General features: G+C 46.8%; 1 protein-coding gene across 1 annotated transcript in view; it reads left to right on the top strand.

The window, feature by feature from the left end:
• Positions 1–18,467, top strand: part of LHX4 (LIM homeobox 4) — a 68,864-nt gene that overhangs the window by 46,251 nt on the left and 4,146 nt on the right. Inside the window, exons 3-4 of the mRNA XM_056844693.1 lie at positions 7,694–7,896; positions 15,511–15,665. Of these exons, the coding sequence (XP_056700671.1) occupies positions 7,694–7,896; positions 15,511–15,665 (358 nt within the window). The remainder of the gene's footprint in view (positions 1–7,693; positions 7,897–15,510; positions 15,666–18,467) is intronic.

The raw sequence follows: 18,467 nt of genomic DNA, 5'->3' as shown, positions 1-18,467 counted from the left end.
ACCTATCAGCATCTGTTGGCCTCACTAGGGGCTACTTAGGTGAACTTGGACAAACAGGGTTTCATTTAAATGCAGCACTCATTTATGACTAATTGATATGATCTGTGGGTGATTTAATTATCTAGTTAAACAATTGCCTGCTGAGTAGACTGTGTGGTCTGTGGTAGTAGAACACAAACAGGCTGTGTGAGAACATGCATGTGTGAAAACCCAACTGAGCTATACTGCGTAGTTAGGACGTACCGTAAAAGTGGACGAGTAACAGTCATGATGTATGCTCAGAAGATACGAGCACTCTTTTCTCCTTGTGCTTCTGTGATGAGGAGTTAGGGCCAGGCTGGATGAGACAATTTTTCATGGGTTGGGGCTGGGTTCCCCAACCCTTTCAGGCCCTCAGCCACATGTCACTCTGCTCATGTGAGCATGAGCACTGGGAGTTCTTGTGAGCAGACAAGGGAAGGACACCCAAGCAGGTGGAAGGCATGCAGGTGTGTGGAAGGACATGAGTTCCTGGTGATGGGCAGAGGAGTGGAGGGGGCCCCTGAGAACTCTCTGGCTAGCCCCCCCCCAAAAAAACAACAACAACATGGAACTGGCCCTGCTTGTATGAATCACCCTCCAGCCACTTACAAACCTTTTCATTATATCAGCAGGGCTGAAATCCCTCATCCCTTTCCCCTCCACTTGTCATCTGTGGGGGTGATCCTGCTGACCAGTCCACAGCAGTTGCTTTACTCTGCTCTGGTTAGACCTCACCTAGCTTACTGTGTACAGTTTTGGGCACTGCAATTTAAGAAAGATGTAGACAAGCTGGAACGTGTCCAGAGGAGGGCAACAAAGATGGTGATATAACCATCTTAGAATCATAGAATCATAGAGTTGGAAGGGACCACCAGGGCCATCTAGTCCAACCCTCTGCACAATGCAGGAAATTCACAGCTACCTCACCCACACACACCCAGTGACCCCTAGAAAATGCCAAGATGCCCTCCCTCCCATGAATTGCCCAAGGTAATAGAATCAGCATTGTCGAGAGATGGCCACCTAGCCTCTGCTTAAAAACCTCCAGGGAAGGAGCACTTACCACCTCTCGAGGAAGTCTGTTCCACTGAGGAACCGCTCTAACTGTTAGAAATTTTTTCCTAATGTCAAGACAGAAACTCTTTTGATTTAATTTCAACCCGTTGGTTCTGGTCTGACCTTCTGGCACAACAGAAAACAACTCAGCACCCTCCTCTATAGGACAGCCCTTCAAGTACTTGAAGATGGTTATCATATCCCCTCTCAGTCTTCTCCTCTTCAGGCTAAACATACCCAGCTCCTTCAACCTTTCCTCATGGTCTCCAGACCCCTCACCATCTTTGTTGCCCTCCTCTGGACACGTTCCAGCTTGTCTACATCCTTCTTAAAGTGTGGTGCCAAAAACTGAACACAATACTCTAGGTTAGGTCTAACCAGAGCAAATCATGAGAGGGAGGGCAGCTTGGCCATCTTCTAGGAATGGAGTAAGGGTCACTGGGGGTGTGTATGGGAGGTAGTTGTGAATTTCCTGCATGGGAGTTGGACTAGATGACCCTGGTGGTCCCTTCCAACTTTAGGATTCTATGATTCTACTACTATCTCAATGCCATCTTGTTTTAAATGGTTTTAACTTATTGTGTTTTAATTACTGATATTTTAATGTTTTACGTTTTTTGTTTATTTTAGAGGTTGTAACCCACCCTGAGCCTGGTTTGACCGGGGAAGAGGGCAGGCTGTAAATGCGAATATAAAATAAATAAATGAAATTATGCAGGGCTTGTTTCCTAAGATCATGTAAAGCAAGGCCTTCTCATCTGAAAAGCTAGCGATCGGTTAGCATGACCTCATTGGCTTGCCACGTGGGGCAATTTGTGTTTTCGTTCGGTAATAAGAGACTCCGGCACCTGCTAAGGTTTCCCAGCCACCAGGCGCCCAGGATTCCTTTTTTTAGCTGCTCTTTTGTGCGGTAGCTGGGGAGACCAGCGCGTTCTCCGTGGAAAAGTCTATTGACAGTGATTAACCATGGAAATGGAACTTTCCCACACGGAAGTGGTATAGAGTTCCTTTGATTACCAGAGTGCAGGGGATCAGCAAGAGGGAATTAGCTATCACCTTGTGAGCTTGCCAGAGACATGTGGCCGGCTGCTGTTGGAAATCAGATTCTGGACTAGATGGATCCTTTGGTCTGATCTACCCAGGCAATTCTTGCATCTGTATTTATTTGAGAATGCTTATTATACCTCCCCATCACCTTTCTATTATATACACAGTACTCAAGGGTAGGTAACAGAATAAAGGATACAGTCCATCACAATGATATATTTTATTTTATTTATTCGTTAATACATTTACATCTTACCTTTCAAGATGGCTGACAAATCATAAGTAAAAACACCATAATTTAAAACCAACACAATAAAAATCTGGATCACCCCCCACCCCCGAGATAGCTGTAGTTTATACCCTGTTAAAAGCCCTGTGAAATAAAATAATAAAACCACCTATCTCAAAAATAAGATCAAATGCCTGCATAATGAAACAGCAGGCAAAGCAATTCTTGCATCTGCATTTATTTGAGAATGCTTATAATACCTCCCCTTCATTAATGTAGCAGACACTACAAGGACATGGCCGTCAAAGCAGCTACTACAAGCAACTGTCAGCAGCTGCAAGGGAATAATAAAAAAGGCTTACCTGCCCTGAAATGCCTCCTGGACGACAAAAAAAATTTTTTTTTTATTAACGAGCATTCAAACATAAGATGGGAGGGAGCCTGGCAAACTGTGGGGGAGGGGGGAGAGGGACAAATTCGATGACCTGGGCACCATAGCTGAAAAGGCCCCATATTCTAGTCTATGTGCCGCCAGCCTCACTTCAGTCAATGAGGACATATAGCTCAGGGCCTCAGCAGGAGACCACAGGTAAGTTCAGTCAGGTGGAGTTAGTCGTTCACAGCTCCACCCTAAATCCCAACCTGATAGCATGCCCATTAGATTAGGTGCTGTGGAACACTGGCAGGACAGTGCTGCTGCAGTCGTCTTGTTGGTGGGCTTCCTAGAGGCTCCCAGTTGGCCACTGTGTGAATAGACTGCTGGACTTGATGGGCCTTGGTCTGATCCAGTAGGACCTTTCTTATGTTCTTATGGAGGATGGGGCTATCCAGGGCTGCTAGTCTAAATGAATACTACTCATGATGCATAGCTATTCTCTCCAGGATCAGAGGAGCAGGCCTATTAGATTAGGTGCTTTGGAACACAGGCAGGATGGTGCTGCTGCAGTCGTCTTGTTTGGGGGCTTCCTAGAGGCACCTGGTTGGCCACTGTGTAAACAGACTGCTGGACTTGATGGGCCTTAGTCTGATCCAGTGTGGTTTTTCCTGAGTTCTTTTGCAAGCGCTCAGGATGATGATTAAGTGCTGTGCTGGCGTATCATCAAGTTACATGGCCATAACTTGAAGATATGCCATCATCTCTGAAGTCTGCTGTTGGCGAGCCCTGCTGATGTTGAGGTCTTAGGATACGGCGGCCCCAAAATCTGCACATCATATCATTTCACAGGACTGTATTCTCTACGGATCTCATTACAGGTCCATGTCAAAAGCCGATGCATGGTGGAAGCAAGTGGCCATTGTTTTTATACAGGCACATTAGTTACAATATGCATTCAGGCAAGAGTGGTTATTGCGCAGAGGGACTGCAGGACACAGTGGGTACATACTTTGTAAATGGGGAGTAACTGAGTAGTAGTTCCCACTCCTGAATTTTGCCGCTAAGCCAGTGTTTGCACGTTAACTTTAATAGGAAAGAAGAGAAGAATTTGCCCCCTTTGCTTTTATGTTCTCTTTTCCTGTCTTTGCAGCTTAATTATGTTCAGTTTAGGTTTGAGAGGGCAGGACATAAAAATCAAGGTACGGTGCGGCTGAATTATAGCCTTCTGACTCTGCTTTTCCGGCGCTTAAAATAGATGTGACTTCTTAACGTTGCATTAACGTGACTTTATGGGTATGTGCAGTCTCAGGATATAGGAACAGAGTCCTTTTCTGATGGGAAGAGAAGGACAATGCATCCCAGCCGGAAATCATGTGCACAAGCTTGTCTAGGGATGCTCTGGCACTGGAAGCAGCTTTTAAGATTGATTCACACACGGTTTAATTTTTTTTAAAGGTTTACACTTGATACATTTTTCATGTATATTTGAACAATGAAAAAAAAAGGGGGACAAAGTCTACCAATAACTGTCAGAGGTATTTAGGAAGATGGTGGAAAGCCAGTGGGCATTTGTGGTTTATAGCTGTGCGCCAGTGGAAGTACAGTCAGTTGGTAGAAGCCACAGGGCATTCTTGAAATCCAGGCCAAGGTGTGTTCCAGCCTTTTGTCCATGAAATATTCTCTGCAGTGCTGGAAACCTGAGCAGGGGTAGACCTGTCCCTCATTTGATAGGCTTGACCTTCCCCAAAAAGCCTGATTTTACACCTTGGGATAGGGTTGCCAGGTCCCTCTTCGCCACCGGTGGGAGATTTTTGGGGCGTAGCCTGAGGAGGGCGGGGTTTGGGGAGGGGAGGGACTTCAATGCCATAGAGTCCAATTGCCCAAGCGGCCGTTTTCCCCCCAGGTGATCTGATCTCTATCGGCTGGAGATTAGTTGTATTAGCAGGAGATCTCCTGCTACTACCTGGCAGTTGGCAACCCTACCTTGGGAAGGGTTGGGGACAAAAATGGAGGGCCTGTTCATGTGGGTTATGTGCCATCAAGTCGCTTCTGACTTATGAATCAAAGACCTCCAAAACGTCCTCTCATTAACAGCCTTGCTCAGGTCACGCAAACTGAGGGCCGTGGCTTCCCTTATTGCGTCCATCCATCTCATGGTGGGTCTTCCTCTTTTCCTGCTGCCTTCAACTTTGCCCTGGCATTATTATTTTTTTCCAGTGAGGCTTTTCCAGCGACTAAAGTTCAGTAGCTTCCGTTTAATCATTTTAGCTTCTAGCAGCATAATTTCCAGATAAAGCTTTTCTTGGGCTGTACTTTATCAGGCTGCGAAGGAGCGTGAGGTTTGTTTGGTGTTTCCCATGTCAAAATTATGTGTGCTGCGTTTTAAAAAAAATGTCCGGGAAGAGGCGAGGCTGAAAAACTTTCTCCTTGGGTGTGGAGAGGGATTGAGGGAATATTCAAACATTGTAGATAGATAAAATAATGCAAAAGTGTTATTATTCGTTAACATTTCATAGAGGTCAACATAATTTATTCGATAATTTAAAAGAGTTGTTGATTATATGCATATAATATGTATAAAGTATATGGCGTGTGTCATTTTGTACTCCCCCCAGTAGGGTTGCCAACCTCCAGGTACAAGCTGGAGATCTCCTGTTAGAGATCAGTTCACCTGGAGAAAATGGCTGCTTTGGCAGTTGGACTCTATGGCATTGAAGTCCCTCCCCTCCCCAGGCTCCGCCCCAAAAACCTCCCGCCAGCAGTGAAGAGGGACCTGGCAACCCTACCCTTCAGGCTCAGAAAGGCTGGGGACCCCTGTGCTAGAACTTGCTGCCTCCTGCATTATTTTCTTTCCAGTTCTTCTTTGTAGACAAAGGCATGGCTACATTCCAACAGAGCAGAGGCGGAGACAGGGCACCTGGGCAGGCAGGGCAGCTGCTGTGACCCGTTCAGGCCATATGGGGTTGCCAACATCCAGGTGGGGTTTGGCGACCTTCTGGAATTATAACTGACCTCCAGACTACAGACTCCCTGAAGAACAGGGCTGCTTCGGAGGGTGGACTTAATGGCATCATATCCTGCTAGGGTTGCCAGGTCTCATGTTGTGGTGGGAGACAGCTTTGCCGGCAACCCTTGTTGTCTGCCGCTGCTCCGAGCAGCAATGGGAGAATCACAGCTCATCTCCAGACTACAGAGATCAGTTCCCCAGGATGCTTTGGAGGGTGGACTCTATGGCATTGTTAACTCGCTGAGGTCCCTCCCCATGTTCCATCCCCAAGTCTCCAGAGATTTCCCAACCTGGATCTAGCAACTCAAGGCCATAAAGCAATCACCTCCTGCATTGGAGCCGCTTGGGGTTGCCAGGTCCCTCTTTGCCATGGGTGGGAGGTTTTGGGGGTGGAGCCTGAGGAGGGCGGGGCTTGGGGAGGGACTTCAATGCCATAGAGTCCAGTTGCCACAGCGGCCATTTTCTCCAGGTGAACTGATCTCTATCGGCTGCAGATCAGTTGTAATAGTAGGAGCTCTCCAGCTTGTACCTGGAGGTTGGCGACCCTGTTAATGACTATGAAATATGGAGTGTGCACACCACCCGTCTTACACCAGGAATATGACTAGCAAAGAAAGATCAGTGCAGCCCCAACAGGACTTGCTAACAACTCCTCCGGTGGTTCTGATTTCCTTCCTTTCCCTTGTCTGCTCAGCCATGCAGTCAGCCATACCGGGCCTTGCGTGTTCAATGCGTGTTTATATGCAGCACCTGTCAGAAGCCCTGTCTACGGAATTTTAATTGATATGAGCTGCTTTGAAAGGCTTTTTTTTTGGGCCTGGAAAGTGGGATTACAAATATAACTAAATACCGACTGTTTGGGGGCAATTGCACAGGCTGAGCCGACTAGAGTTAAAAGGTCCATTAAAGTCAACGCTTCCTCGGATGCATTAGGCTCGTCTTTTTCCACTGAAGAAGATGAAGCCCTGCAGTGTGAAATGTCATGCATAATTGGGTTGATTGCTGTTTTAAACTCTGCCCCTTCCTCCACGGCAGTGCTTTCTCCCGGTTTTGAGGGCTGGCCACCTCCAAAAATTCTTCTGGCCTCTCTTGCTAATGATGGTGAATCATTCCTTAACTATTGTTTGGCTGCAGGCAGAGTGGTGGCACTCCATGCCCCTCCCAAATTAAAATTCGGTTTCCAGGCAATCCAGGAAATGCAAAATGTTGCATCCTGCATATGTCTCGCAAATTTGCACACTCCTTATTTTGCATATGTTTTCTTGTATAAAAATGAAGTCGTTTATTCTGTTTTTGCTGATCTTTGGGAGGTTCAAGGGGCTATGCAGGGAACGTAACCCTCACCTTCAGCTAGGCTTGCCAATTTAGGGTTGCCAACCACCAGGTACTAGCTGGAGATCTCCTGCTATTACAACTGATCTCCAGCCAATAGAGATCAGTTCCCCTGGAGAAAATGGCTGCTTTGGCTCTGCTCCAAAAACATCCCTCAGGTCCCAAAGAGGGCCCTGGCAACCCTATGCCATCTCCAGCTTCGGAAATTTCTGGAGATTTGGGGGTGGTGCTTGTAGAGGGGGGGGGAATTTGGGGATGGGTTTCACCTAGGATCTATGGTACACCATAGAGTTTGCCCTGCAAAGCTGCCGTTTTCTCCAGGGGAACTGATCTCTGTAGTCTGGAGATCAGTCAATATTGTGGGAGAACTCCCAGGCCCCACCTGGAGGTTGGCAACCCTGCCTTTAACCCTGGAAATCTTCTTCGGGAACTTCCCTGACTTCTAAGCTTTCAAGAGGCCACGCACTTCCAATCTTTTCTTTATAGCCATAAGGGCTGGAATCTTTCTTTTTTTTTAAATGAAGGCTGAAATTTTCAGAAGCCGAACTTTGCACCTGATAGCGCAGTCAGTGTCTTTCCCCTGCAGCACCTACCCAGCTCTGTCTCTTTTCCTCTTGCATTGCAGGCGTTTTGGTACAAAATGCACAGCGTGCCAGCAGGGGATCCCGCCAACACAGGTGGTCAGGAAAGCCCAGGACTTTGTCTATCATCTACACTGCTTTGCTTGCATCATCTGCAACCGCCAACTGGCCACAGGTGACGAGTTCTACCTCATGGAAGACGGGCGCCTGGTGTGCAAAGAAGATTATGAAACCGCCAAGCAGAATGGTAGGTGCGAAGCAAAAATAAATAAATAAATACTGGCTAGAAACTCTATAAATATACAAAATGCCGTTGGCAAGAGAGAGGCCATGGTTCAGTGGTGGGGTGCTTGTTTTGCATGCAGAAGGTTCTAGATTTGATCCCTGGGATCACCAGTAAAAAAAAGATCAGGTGATCTTCACCCTGCAGAGCAGCTGCCAGTCAGAGTAGACAATACTGACCAAGGTCTGAATCAGGCTAAGGCGTACGTGTGTTTTCAAAAAGGTGGGGGTAGGGTTGCCAGGTTTCCCCAGCCAGGTTTCCCCGGCCCCCTCGGGGATGGGGGGGTAGGATTGCCAGATCCAGGTAGGGAAACTCCTGTAGGTTTGGGGATTGAGCTTGGGGAGGACAGGGACCCCTGTGGGGTAAACGCCACGGAGTCCACCCTCCCAAGCAGCCGTGTTCTCCAGGGGAACTGATCTTGGTTGTCTGGAGATCAGTGGTAACAGCAGGAGATCTCCAGGTGCCACCTGGAGGTTGGCAACCCTGGGGGGCAGAATTCATTTTTCATGCAATCAGTTTATTCAGTTTTGTGATTCTGGTTTGCCTGTGATGATTCAGAATTGCCTCCAGCCGAAAAGGGTTGTATTCACTGAATGACCGGTGGCTCTCCCTTTCAGAAATGGCTCATGTAGGTAGGTCTGTGTGCATAGGCAGGCTGAAGTAGCGTTTTGTTCTCCAGTCACTTTGGGGGCACTTATTTGTGAGGCAGGGAAACAGTTCTCTGGGAATGAGTTCCTAACTCATCTTTACAGGGGAATCTGGTTAGATGCACCACTGCTGATTCTGTGAGTTCAGGAAGATCATGAGGGCGGGAAGGGATGACTCAGTGCTCAGCTCTTGTGACCTCTTCTTACATGCCCAGGGTAATGTTGATCGCCACTTTGGGGTCAGGAAGGAATTTCCCTCCAGGCCAGATTGGCCAGGGATCCTGATGTTTTTTTTGCCTTCCTCTGGGCATAAAGCAGGAATCACTGGGGGAGTGGGGCAGAAGGTAGTTGTGAATTTCCTGCATTGTGCAGGGGGTTGGACTAGATGACCTTTGAGGCCCCTTCCAGCTCTATGTTTCCGACTGTAAATGTGCTCCAGAGGTAAACTGCCACCTGACAATATTTTGGCATCTCAGAGAAACAGGAGCATCTTGGGTTCACAGAGGTTGAGTGGACATTGCTATGGGGGCCTGGACCCAATCTTTCATCCCTCTTATTTGAATGATAGAGCCTATACTTTTTCTGACACAACTTTGGTAGTTGTCCCAGCATTTTCTTCCTGTTTCTATCAGCACCCAAGCAATGAGGTGTTTATGGGGCCTTGGCATACAAGAATACTACCACTATATGGTTTATAGATATTATTTTAGAAATCAGCTTGTTTAATGACTTATGAAACCTCCCGCACGCATACCTGTTAGAGTGCAATCCTATTCAGAGTTCCTCCATTCTAAGTCCATTGTAATCTATTGGTGTACACAGGAGTAGCTCAGCATAGGATTGTACCATTAGCAGGGTTGCCCGCTCCGGGTTGGGAAATACCTGGAGATTTTTGGGGTGGAGCCTGAGGAGAGAGGGGTTTGGGGAGGGGAGGAACTGATCTCTATAGGCTGGAGATCAGTTGTAATAGCAGATCTCCAGCTAGTACCTGGAAGTTGGAAACCTAACATTAGTCATGTATAGGCTTCCCATTTACCTGCCTGGGGCAGGGAATTCCCACTCCAGCCCCAATTTCCCATACCTGAGAAACTGAGGAACGGGAAAAACTGGCTTCCACACAGGGAGCCTCCAAGTATGGACCACAGACATTAGGGGAGGCAGTGTCACTCGGAAGTGATGTCTCATCCTTCCCAAACGCCACCCTCCTTAGTCACCACCCCCAAAATCTCCCAGCATTTTCCAAGGAAGTGCTGAGAAGAACACTAGTCCTGTATATAGTTGGGGTCATGTGTGTATGTACAGGGCCTGTGTTGCAAGCTGGTATGGGGCCCAGAGAAATTCAGCTTTGGCCATGGCTCTCTAACATTTCTGAGTCCGTAGATAACGACTACCAGAATGAGGAATGGCTTCAAACAACTTTTAGGAAGAGCAACTGAAACATCTTGTCTCTAATCCCTGTTCTAGAACTAAGGCCTTGTGATGTTAGGGCAAGTCCACAAATTACTAATTCCTTAACACTGGCCAGGAGTGCCTTTTACTTGCTTCAACAGGTTAACTAGCTGTGGCCTTTCCTAGGCAGAAAAGATCTGCCCTGGCAACATCTAGATTAGATTACTGCAATGTATTCTACGTGGGGCTGCCCTTGAAAAATGTTCAGGAACTTCAATTGGTACAAAATTCTGTAGCCCAGATGCTGACCGGGGTGGGTCATAGGGACCAGACCACTTCGGTGCGGCAACAGAGCTTGCGCTTTGTTGCCGTGCCGTGCCAAAGCAGATTGGAGGTAGGGCTCCCCCTCCCTTACTTACCTGCCAGCCCCATCTCCAGTCCTTCACCCCGGCAGCAGTGCTCTGCTGCCATGCCGAAGCAAATTGCAGGTAAGTAAAATGAGGGAAGGGAGGGGGTAGGCTAAAAAAAAATGGTGTCGGAGCCATAGCGGTCCTGAATAATGCCAAATAAACTCAGCATTATTCGGTGTCTGCTTTTTCGGCCTCCATTTGTTGCTGCTGAAAAATACCAAATACCTCCTGAAAAATACCAAAAAGGAATTTTCCGGGTTTTTTAAAAATTCGACATATCAATATGCACACCCCTAGTTGCAACGCAAGAAAGAGCCTTCTTGGTTGGGGCACCAAAACTGTGGCTCCTCCCTCCTCGGATATATTCATCAGTCCCTTCTGTCGCTGGCTGCCAGCAGGTGAAGGCTTCTTTGTTTCCTCTGTTTCCTTTGTTTCCTTCTTTGTTTCCCTCATTGACCTCTTCTTCCTGGCCTATCTTTAAATTGCTAGGACTGTGTTTATATATTCCAGTATTTTACTTTCAGTTTTATGATCTTTTTATAATGTTTTGTTCACAGTTGTCAGCCACCTTGGTGTGCTTCTTGGGCAGCATGGTGGAATATACATTCTGTAAATAAATAAAATAATACAATATGGGAGAAGGGGGTCCTTTAGTGATATCGGTCCTATGCCATGAAAAGCTTTAAAGGTCAAAACTGGCACCTTAAATTGGACATGGAAACCAATCAAAACCTCCCTCTCTAACCTTGCAGAGCCTTCAATAGGTCTTTCCCCCATGTAACTGACTCTCAGTGTACTATCTATTCCAAGTGCATGCTCAGTCCTCGTCAGGGTATTTTCTTATGTGGGGTAATTTACAAAGGCTGGATGACTTAGGCTGGCCATCATCAGATCTCGGAAGCTAAGCAGGTTTGGCCCTGGTTAGTACTAGGATGGGAGAAGAAGAAGTAGAGTTGGTTTTTATATGCTGACTTTCTCTACCACTTAAGGAAGAATCAAATCGGCTTAAAATCTCCTTCCCTTCCCCTCCCTACAACAGACACCCTGTGAGGTAGGTAGGGCTGTGAGAGCTATAAGTGAGCTGTGACTAGCCCAAGGTCACCCTGCAGGCTTCATGTGGAGGGTGGGGAATCAAACCCAGTTCTCTTAACCACTGCACCACGCTGGCTCTCAAAGAAGTCCAGGGTTGCTGTGCAGAGGCAGGCAATGGCAAACCATATCTCTTCGTCTCTTGCCTTGAAAATCCTACACGGGCACCATAAGTCAGCGGCAACTTGACAGCACTTTACACATTTTTGACTGCATACTTGGAGAGTCTCCCAAATAGGCAGAGACCTTTACTTTGTCTGGAATTGTCTCATTGGGCAAATAGTGAAAGCTACCCAAGGGGCAGGCAGTGTGCTATTAGATATAATGACTTGTCCAGGGGCACTCCTTTTCACTGGGCCTGGACATCTGATTGATTCTGCAGGTGCCTAGAACCGTGGTCCAGTTCTCAGTGCTTTCCTCTTGAGCATTCCTCTCAAGTATTCCCAGGGAACTAGCAATGAGCTTTAAGGATCCTTGCCATCTTTCTTCAGTGTAAGATGCTGCGGATGAAGGAACGCCAGGAGCCAAAAGAAAACTCTAGGCTCGGCTCTCCCGGAGGCAACAGAGTCGCCGCTTGCACATCAGCTTAATCTGGCCCTTAACCCAAAGAGTCTCCCATTTTTCATCTCGAGGTCTAAAATGCCAATATTTACTGGAGGTGAAAAACCCAGAATTGGGGGTGGATTGAGGGAAGTGAGACAGAAAGAGGCTATAGATCACCAAACGCTAATGAATCCACAGAGACTGCCAAACGGTGCCTGACTGAAATTAAAACTGAACTGGTCTTTAATGGATTTCATGTTGACAAGCCCTGACTTCTCATTAATTAAGGACTCTATTTTGACCTAATCAATTTGGCTAGGGTGATGCAATGCCTATTGGTGAGGGGGGGATCAGTGGGGGAGGCGAGGCTGGGAGATCGCGGATTGAATATTGCTTAATTTCTATTATTGACTCGGGACTATCAATAGCTTTGGCGTCGCAAAGGTTTGCAGCCTGTGGAGGTGTGCAGAAAGAGGTGGTAGGGAATGCTGGGGCGCAGGGAGAAGGAGGGGAAGGTGGTTGAGAGCCAGCGTGGTATAGTGGTTAATAGTAGTGGTTTGGAGCGGTGGACTCTGGAGAACCGGGTTTGATTCCCCACTCCTCCACAGGAGCGGCAGACGCTGATCTGGTGAACCAGGTTGGTTTCCTCACTCCTACACATAAGGCCAGCTGGGTGACCTTGGGCTAGTCACAGTTCTCTCAGCCTTACCTACCCCACAGGGTGTCTGTTGTGGGGAGGGGAAGGGAAGGTGATTGTCAGCCGGTTTGATTCTCCTTTAAGTGGTAGAGAAAGTCGGCATATAAAAACCGGGTGGGCCTTGGCAGTAAGATATTTTGTTAACAAGGCAACAGACAGTGGATTGAATCTCATTTCCTTTGTTGGCAATGGGGTAATTTCTGACGATTCCTTCCTGCTTATGGGCTCCCTGATCTGCCCCTTATTGTGTTCCCAATGGTCCTGTCCCCCCCCCCCAACAACAGCTTTTCAGGGTGATCAGTGGGGATGCAGCAGGAGATGGAACACAGGAAACTTCAGTCTGAACAGAAGTGCCTTCTGTTAGTGGAAATTTTAGTGGGAGAGCTATTTGCAGTTATGGAATTGGCATTTGTGCTTCCACGTATCAACAGCATTTTCTTCCTATGTACTCAAAAGGAGTACTCTGGCCAGTTCCAAAGGCCTGCAGTGGATGAAATGTTAGAAGGGCTGCTAAGCCTGCTACCAGTTTTTAAAATTAGCCGGGAAACAAAGATTCTAGCCTGGCAACTTCAACCCTATTTGAGGATAAAACTGTTGCTGCTTTCACTGGAAAGTTTAAGATTGCTTCATCCGTCGTTATTGGCAATTGAACTGGATTTGAAGGTGGGGTGTAGGTTTTGATTTAATGGCAAGGGGGCAGAGGAGCGACCATTCGCTGGAGGCCTTGCAGAGTTAACATGCAGTGAAAAGCTCACTTCAAGTAGAAGAAGAAGAGTTGGTTTTTATATGACGACTTTCTCTACCACTTAAGGGACACTCAAACCGGCTTACAATCACCTTCCCTTCCCCTCCTCACAACAGACACCCTGTGAGGTAGGTGGGGCTGAGAGAGCTCTTAATAGAACTGTAACTTGCCCAAGATCACCCAGCTGGCTTTGTGTGGAGGAGCGAGGAAACAAATCCAGTTCACCAGATTAGCCTCCGACGCTCAAGTGGAGGAGTGGGGAATCAAACCCGGTTCTCCAGGTCAGAGTCCACCATTCCAAACCATTGCTCTTAACCACTACACCACGCTGACTAATTTAGCTGTGGAAGGAACTGGTATAAGACATGCTCTGCTTTTCTTTTTTTACACAAGGATTCCCAAAGTGTGCACTCGCACCTCTGCAAGCCGTACAATCAAAGTAATGTGAGGTCTGGCTGCAAATTACTAATGGCTAGCTCCAAGCCAGGAAAGTACCATTACAGGGAGAGTGCAAATAGTTCCACGTTTCAGAGTTTGTCTTCCTAAGCAGAAATTAGCAAAATGCCTTTTCCACGGACAGTCTCCTCTACACTCCTGTGTCAATGGCAAAGGAATAAGAAATATAACCACAACATTTTTGTATGCCTTGAGTGTACAGAACGCATGCACTTTTATTCATTTTTATCCCATCTTTCCTCTGGGAAGCATTAAATTGCAATGGGATGGTATGTACAGAAGGTTTTTAGAGTGAAAGTGTATGCATGGAAGTTGCTATGTAAATTAAAATCAGAAGTGGAATTGGAATGGGGGAAATGCGGAGAATGCGTAGTGGTCCAACAACTTAGATTTTCATAAACGTGTTGCCAACTAAACATTTCTCAAAGCTGTGCCTTTGGGGGAGATCTTTCCTCTTGTTTTGTTGGACTGAGGGAGCCATTGGTTTGGACCAAGAACATAAGAACATGAGAAAAGCCCTGCTGGATCAGACCAAGGCCCATCAAGTCCAGCAGTATGTTCACACAATGGCCAACCAGGTGCCTCTAGGAAGCCCACAAAGACGACTGCAGCAGCACCATCCTGCCTGTGTTCCACAGCACCCAAGATAATAGGCCTGCTCCTCTGATCCTGGAAATAAATAAATGGGCAGTTTCCCCTGATTTCCCCATCCTTCTGCTGACCTCCCCCTCAGGGTCCCCATTCCCCCAGGAATAGCCTTTCATAGAGATCAGTGGGCTGCTGTGGGTGGTTGAAGGCAGGGGACTTGCATTCAGCCATGGGAAAATTTAGTCTGGATCCAGTCCAGGGTGTATTTCCTATACCCCCAACCCATAAAAAGGATGAATAATGAAAATGAACTCACAGACTAGATGGGTACATTCAGATCCTGTTTTACCAGCCCTCAGAGCGTGTACATTCCACGAGCTACTTCAGACATTATGCGGAGTCAAACCTGGGTGGCAGACACCCAACGTGAAGTTAGTCAAGACACATTGCCAAGGATACCTATACAGTTGCTGCGATATGCCAATGCATTTGTGTCACTTTCAGAACCGCGTATGCAAAGTGGCCTTTAAAAGTGCAAGCAACAAAGCCCTCGTCGCCACTGTGCTGGGGTTAGAGAGCCAGCGTGGTGTAGTGGTTAAGAGCAGTGGATTGGAGTGGTGGACTCTAATCTGGAGAACTGGGTTTGATTCCCCACTCCTCCACATGAACAGTGGAGGCTAATCTGGTGAACCGGGTTGGTTTCCTCACTCCTACACATGAAGCCAGCTGGGTGACCATGGGCTAGTCACAGCTCTCTTAGAGCTCTCTCTGCCCCATCTACCTCACAGGGTGTCTATTGTGGGGAGGGAAAGGGAAGGTGGTTGTAAGCCGGTTTGATTCTTCCTTAAGTGGTAGAGAAAGTCGGTATATAAAAACCAACTCTCCTCCTCCTCCTCCTCCTTCTTTATTTTCATCCTTGCACACTGCCAAAACACACTGTGTGTACCGGCTCCCCTTCCTGCATACTTGCTTCATGCCCTGTATTCCAAAATAATGGCAACATTTCTATTGCAGATGATTCAGAAGCAGGAGCGAAGAGACCCCGAACCACCATTACAGCCAAGCAGTTGGAAACATTGAAAAATGCCTATAAAAACTCCCCCAAACCAGCCAGGCACGTGCGGGAGCAACTGTCCTCTGAGACTGGATTGGACATGCGGGTCGTGCAGGTGAGCCAGTTGGCCTGATATTGACTCCGTTGAAGCAGATAATTGATTGAAAGCATTAATTACTTGTGCTTCTAAAACGTATCCAAGCTGGTATATAAAATATTCAGTATTTTTTTTTTTAATGGAGGAGAGGGAATTGGTGACAGCAGTGACTTAGACTTTGGATAGGGAAATGGATCTTGGAAAGGGTACAAGTCCCTAAGGGAAGGAAAGTTAGCCTGGTATAGCCTGATCTCATCAGATCTTAAAAGATAAGCAGGGTCAGTACTTGGATGGGAGACAACCAAGGGGGTATAGGATGGGAGACAACCAAGGGAGATGCTTCAGAAGAAGGCAATGGCAAACCATCTCTGATTCTCACTCGCCTTGAAAGCCCTTTGCTGGGGTTGCCATAAGTTGGTTGTGACTTGGTGGCAGTTATGAACATATAAGTCCCTAAGATATCTAAAATGGCTGGGTTGATTTGGTGTAGAGGGTGGGACCAGGGCTCAGTAATACAACATCTGCTTTGCATGTAGAAAGTTCCCGGTTCAGTCCCCGGCACCTCCAGTAAAATGATCAGGTAGTAGGGGGTGAAAATCACTCCCAGGTTATACAGGATTAACCTTGTTGGACCAATGGTTTGATTCAGTATAAAGCCGTTTCATAAGAGTGGAGCCCACCTCTCTGTTTTGACCTGGTTTTAGCTAAAGTCAGGCTGGAGATGGATCCCAAACGGAACCTCTTTTTCTTATGGGTTATAATCCCACGATACTGTACTTGATAGGGTTGAGGGAATAAATAAATAAATTTTATTTGCGGCTAGTATGCTAGGTAAAGCAGGTAAAGCAGAAACTGACCATACAACTACCATTTTATGGTAGTTAAAATGGATACTAGTCATGATGCATACCTATTATCTCCAGGATCAGAGGAGCATGCCTATTATATTAGGGTGCTGTGGAACACAGGCAGGATGGTGCTGCCGCAGTCGTCTTGTTTGGGGGCTTTCTAGAGGCACCTGGTTGGCCACTGTGTGAACAGACTGCTGGACTTGATGGGCCTTGGTCTGATCCAGCAGGGCTTTTCTTATGTTCTTATGTTCTTAAGTAGATGTTTACAACCAAGGCCAACAAAATTAGAAATCACCCAATTTTACATTTCCACAGATTAAGGAAGTACATTAAGGCGACGTAACTTCATTGCTACTGCACAGTATTTTGCGACCTGGGTAGTGATTGGTGAGCTGTCTCCCAGCAGAAACCTTTTGGTCCATTCACCCTCATCACCAGATTTCCCTAACCAAAGGCTCAATAATATTGAAGCAGGCTGACTTGTAGAGGGGACATCTAAAAAATACATGCTCAATGGTTTCCAGCTCCCCTGTGTTACATGGGCAAAGTCTCTCCACCCTGGGAAGGGTGGAGGGACATCAAGAAGCACATTGCAGTATACCAGAGGGAGGTATTGATATGAGAGAGAGTAAGTGTAAAGGAGGTCAAGACTCCTTTATCATCAACAGGACTGCAGCTTGTCTTGCAGGGATCATAAACGTGGTACATTCTGCGTGCTCTACAGTGATGTACCTTTTAAGAATCTTGTGCATCTGTTCCAGAAAGTAGCATCAGAACAAAGATAAATGGATCTTGCAAAGCTTATAAATCATGAGATGGAATAGAGACAGAATTCATTATGGTTTAGGTGTGCTGCTGATGGCTGTACATAATAAAGAATCCTGAATGGATCTTTAAGAACGATTCAAAAGAAGTGCCAAGATTTCCTTTTTCTCTAGTCTCTGGTCATTTAACTTTACTGTGTACCCCTCAGGAAAATTTCTTTGATTATGTAGAAATTTTTGAGTTTCATTGAACTCCTCAGGAAGGTATGAAATGGTTTTGATTGGGTCATACAACTTTGTGGGTTAATATTTAAGTTCATCTTTGAAGGCTGGTTGGTTGTATGTTACTATGCCTTGGGTTAACATTCCTTCTGGGTGTTACAATCCCATTTCTACCAATTAATAACTTATATAGGGGGATATGAGGGTGATCTGGCTGCGACATCTGTCACCCCATTGATCGCCAGGGTTGATTCGGCTGATCTGGCTGGCTAGGCGGGTGTCCCCTACCGCCCTCACCGCTCCATGTGCGTCCCTCCCGAAGCTGCGCGCTCGGTGGAAGAGGACGACCACCCCAGATAAAAGGAGTGTACCATTCTTCGGTCAAGGGTATATGATAGCTGCGCTCCCCTGCTAGAACCTTCAAACAAAACTTATATAGGGAAATTTGGGCTAAGAAATAATCTCTTTAAAATACCCCACATTACTGTTTATATATTGCTTAGTTATTTATATTGTTCATCTTTGTTATTTGATTTTCAAACACCCAAACAACTATTGTCCTGTTAATCATTCCACATGGGTAGCTATATTAAAAAGGTAAAGGTAAAGGTCCCCTGTGCAAGCAACGGGTCATTCCTGACCCATGGGGTGACATCACATCCCGACGTTTCCTAGGCAGACTTTGTTTGCGGGGTGGTTTGCCAGTGCCTTCCCCAGTCATCTTCCCTTTACCCCCAGCAAGCTGGGTACTCATTTCACCGACCTTGGAAGGATGGAAGGCTGAGTCAACCTTGAGCCAGCTACCTGAAGCCAACTTCCGTTGGGATCAAACTCAGGTCATGAGCAGAGCTTGCACTACAGTACTGCAGCTTACCACTCTGCGCCACTGGGCTCTGTGCAGCTATACTAGTAGCTATATTACAAGCAAAGCCAAACAGAAAGTCCAGTAGCCCCTGGGTTGCTTCTAACTAAATATCTCCTGT

Source organism: Euleptes europaea, chromosome 2, assembly GCF_029931775.1.
Source record: "Euleptes europaea isolate rEulEur1 chromosome 2, rEulEur1.hap1, whole genome shotgun sequence".
NCBI classification, from domain to species: Eukaryota; Metazoa; Chordata; class Lepidosauria; order Squamata; family Sphaerodactylidae; genus Euleptes; species Euleptes europaea.
The sequence above is the reverse complement of the archived record's forward strand: the minus strand, read 5'-3'. Positions and strand labels throughout refer to the sequence as shown.